This window comes from Sinocyclocheilus anshuiensis, unplaced genomic scaffold, assembly GCF_001515605.1.
Source record: "Sinocyclocheilus anshuiensis isolate Anshui unplaced genomic scaffold, SAMN03320099.WGS_v1.1 scaffold44, whole genome shotgun sequence".
Classification (NCBI taxonomy): Eukaryota; Metazoa; Chordata; class Actinopteri; order Cypriniformes; family Cyprinidae; genus Sinocyclocheilus; species Sinocyclocheilus anshuiensis.
This window is the reverse complement of record NW_015555746.1, coordinates 226641-228116: the sequence shown is the minus strand read 5'-3', so window position 1 is coordinate 228116 and position 1476 is coordinate 226641. Positions and strand designations below refer to the sequence as shown.

The 1476-nt window shown below is 33.1% G+C and overlaps 1 protein-coding gene across 5 annotated transcripts in view; it reads left to right on the top strand.

Moving 5' to 3' along the window:
- Positions 1 to 1476, top strand: part of LOC107673612 (E3 ubiquitin-protein ligase RAD18-like) — a 71741-nt gene that overhangs the window by 46842 nt on the left and 23423 nt on the right. For 3 of the 5 annotated variants that reach the window (XM_016467266.1, XM_016467265.1, XM_016467269.1), the window contains one exon: positions 1237 to 1359. The exons of the other annotated variants lie outside the window; for them this stretch is intronic. In XM_016467266.1, coding sequence (XP_016322752.1) covers positions 1237 to 1359 — 123 coding nt within the window. The remainder of the gene's footprint in view (positions 1 to 1236; positions 1360 to 1476) is intronic. 5 annotated transcript variants of the gene reach the window in all.

The window sequence follows — 1476 nt, the reverse complement described above, 5'->3', positions numbered from 1 at the left end:
AAGACTCAATGCTACTACTGCTAATAAATATTAATAAATCTTTATTTTTAAAGGAATAATCACATCTGTTTTATTTTTAATTTTAAAAGTAAATCTGATTACCAGAAAAATTAAGAACATTTTATAGGGCCATACTATTGTTTAAAAAGGACCCTATACAAAAAAAAAGAATAGGTTTAAAATACAGGCATGTGGTTCTTAATTTCTTTTTATTAATTCACTATTTGTAAACTGATGTTTACTGTTAATTTTTTAGAAATATCAATAGCATTTGTATTAAAACTATATTCACTGAATGTAATAAAAAAAAAAAATCGAGAATCGAATTGAGAGCTTGCGAATCAAAATCGAATCGAATCGGGGTATCTGAATCGATACCCAGCCCTACTGGGAATAGAAACAGGATTCATATGCTGTATCACAAACAAACACAGATACATATCAGGGTCTGCGGACATTTAAAAGCAGTGTGTTTCTGTGATAGTGAGCTGCGGTGGATATCTCTGTATTTATTCTCCTACAGTTCTTCAGTCATCGTCATTTCAGCTGATCTCTTCTTGGGCCTTTGGCTGATGTAATTTTAAAAGCAGGCCATATGACCTTTCATCTGCTTTTGTTGGTTTTTCGCCACTGCATTTATCATGGTCTGCCTTGTTATGCCAGTGCTTTCAGACACTGAGTCACTGTTATTTTCCATTGCAGGATTCATTCTCTGTTAGAAGAGAATGCTAAGATTGAAATATAATCCTCTATCATTTTCGGTACAAGATACATTCAGATTTTCCTTTTATGGCTTTGTTTTTTTACTTTATTCATTTATTTTGACATTATGTAACAATTTATTATCCATTTAACATGACTGTTGTATAATGTAGGTTTTGGTATTATTTACAGGAATATTCCAGGTTAAAAAGGTTAAATAGAGTCATCATGAAAAAAGTTATCATGAAATCATAATTGACTTTATTTACTTTACTTACGGTGCACGTTCCTCATTCATCAGTGCACATTATTGCAAAAGGGGGGGGAAAATTCTAATTAATCTTTCATCAAAATCTAATAATATGCTCTGCCTCCTAAAACTTTCCTTGAGGCATTCAGGTCTGTTACAGAACACCCATTTTTCAAGATTCAGTATTTATTATAAGTAGTTCTTTTATTTCTTAATTTCTTTATACTTATGGATGAAGTGCAGTTGAACACTTTACTTCTCTGCCTTTTGATTATTTTTCTTAGGGAAGCAGCACAGTAGCGAATTCTCCCGTTTGATTGCCCAGGTCAGAGGTCGTCTGGAGACATCCAAGAGAGCACCGGTCAAACAGGAAGAGGAGAAGTCTGCAGAGGAAACAGACTCCAAAGGTCCCATTGTCTTCAGTTTCTCTTCAGATTGCACTTAAAGATGTTACATAAGACTTGTTTCCACACACACACACACACACACACACACACATATATATATATATATATATATATATA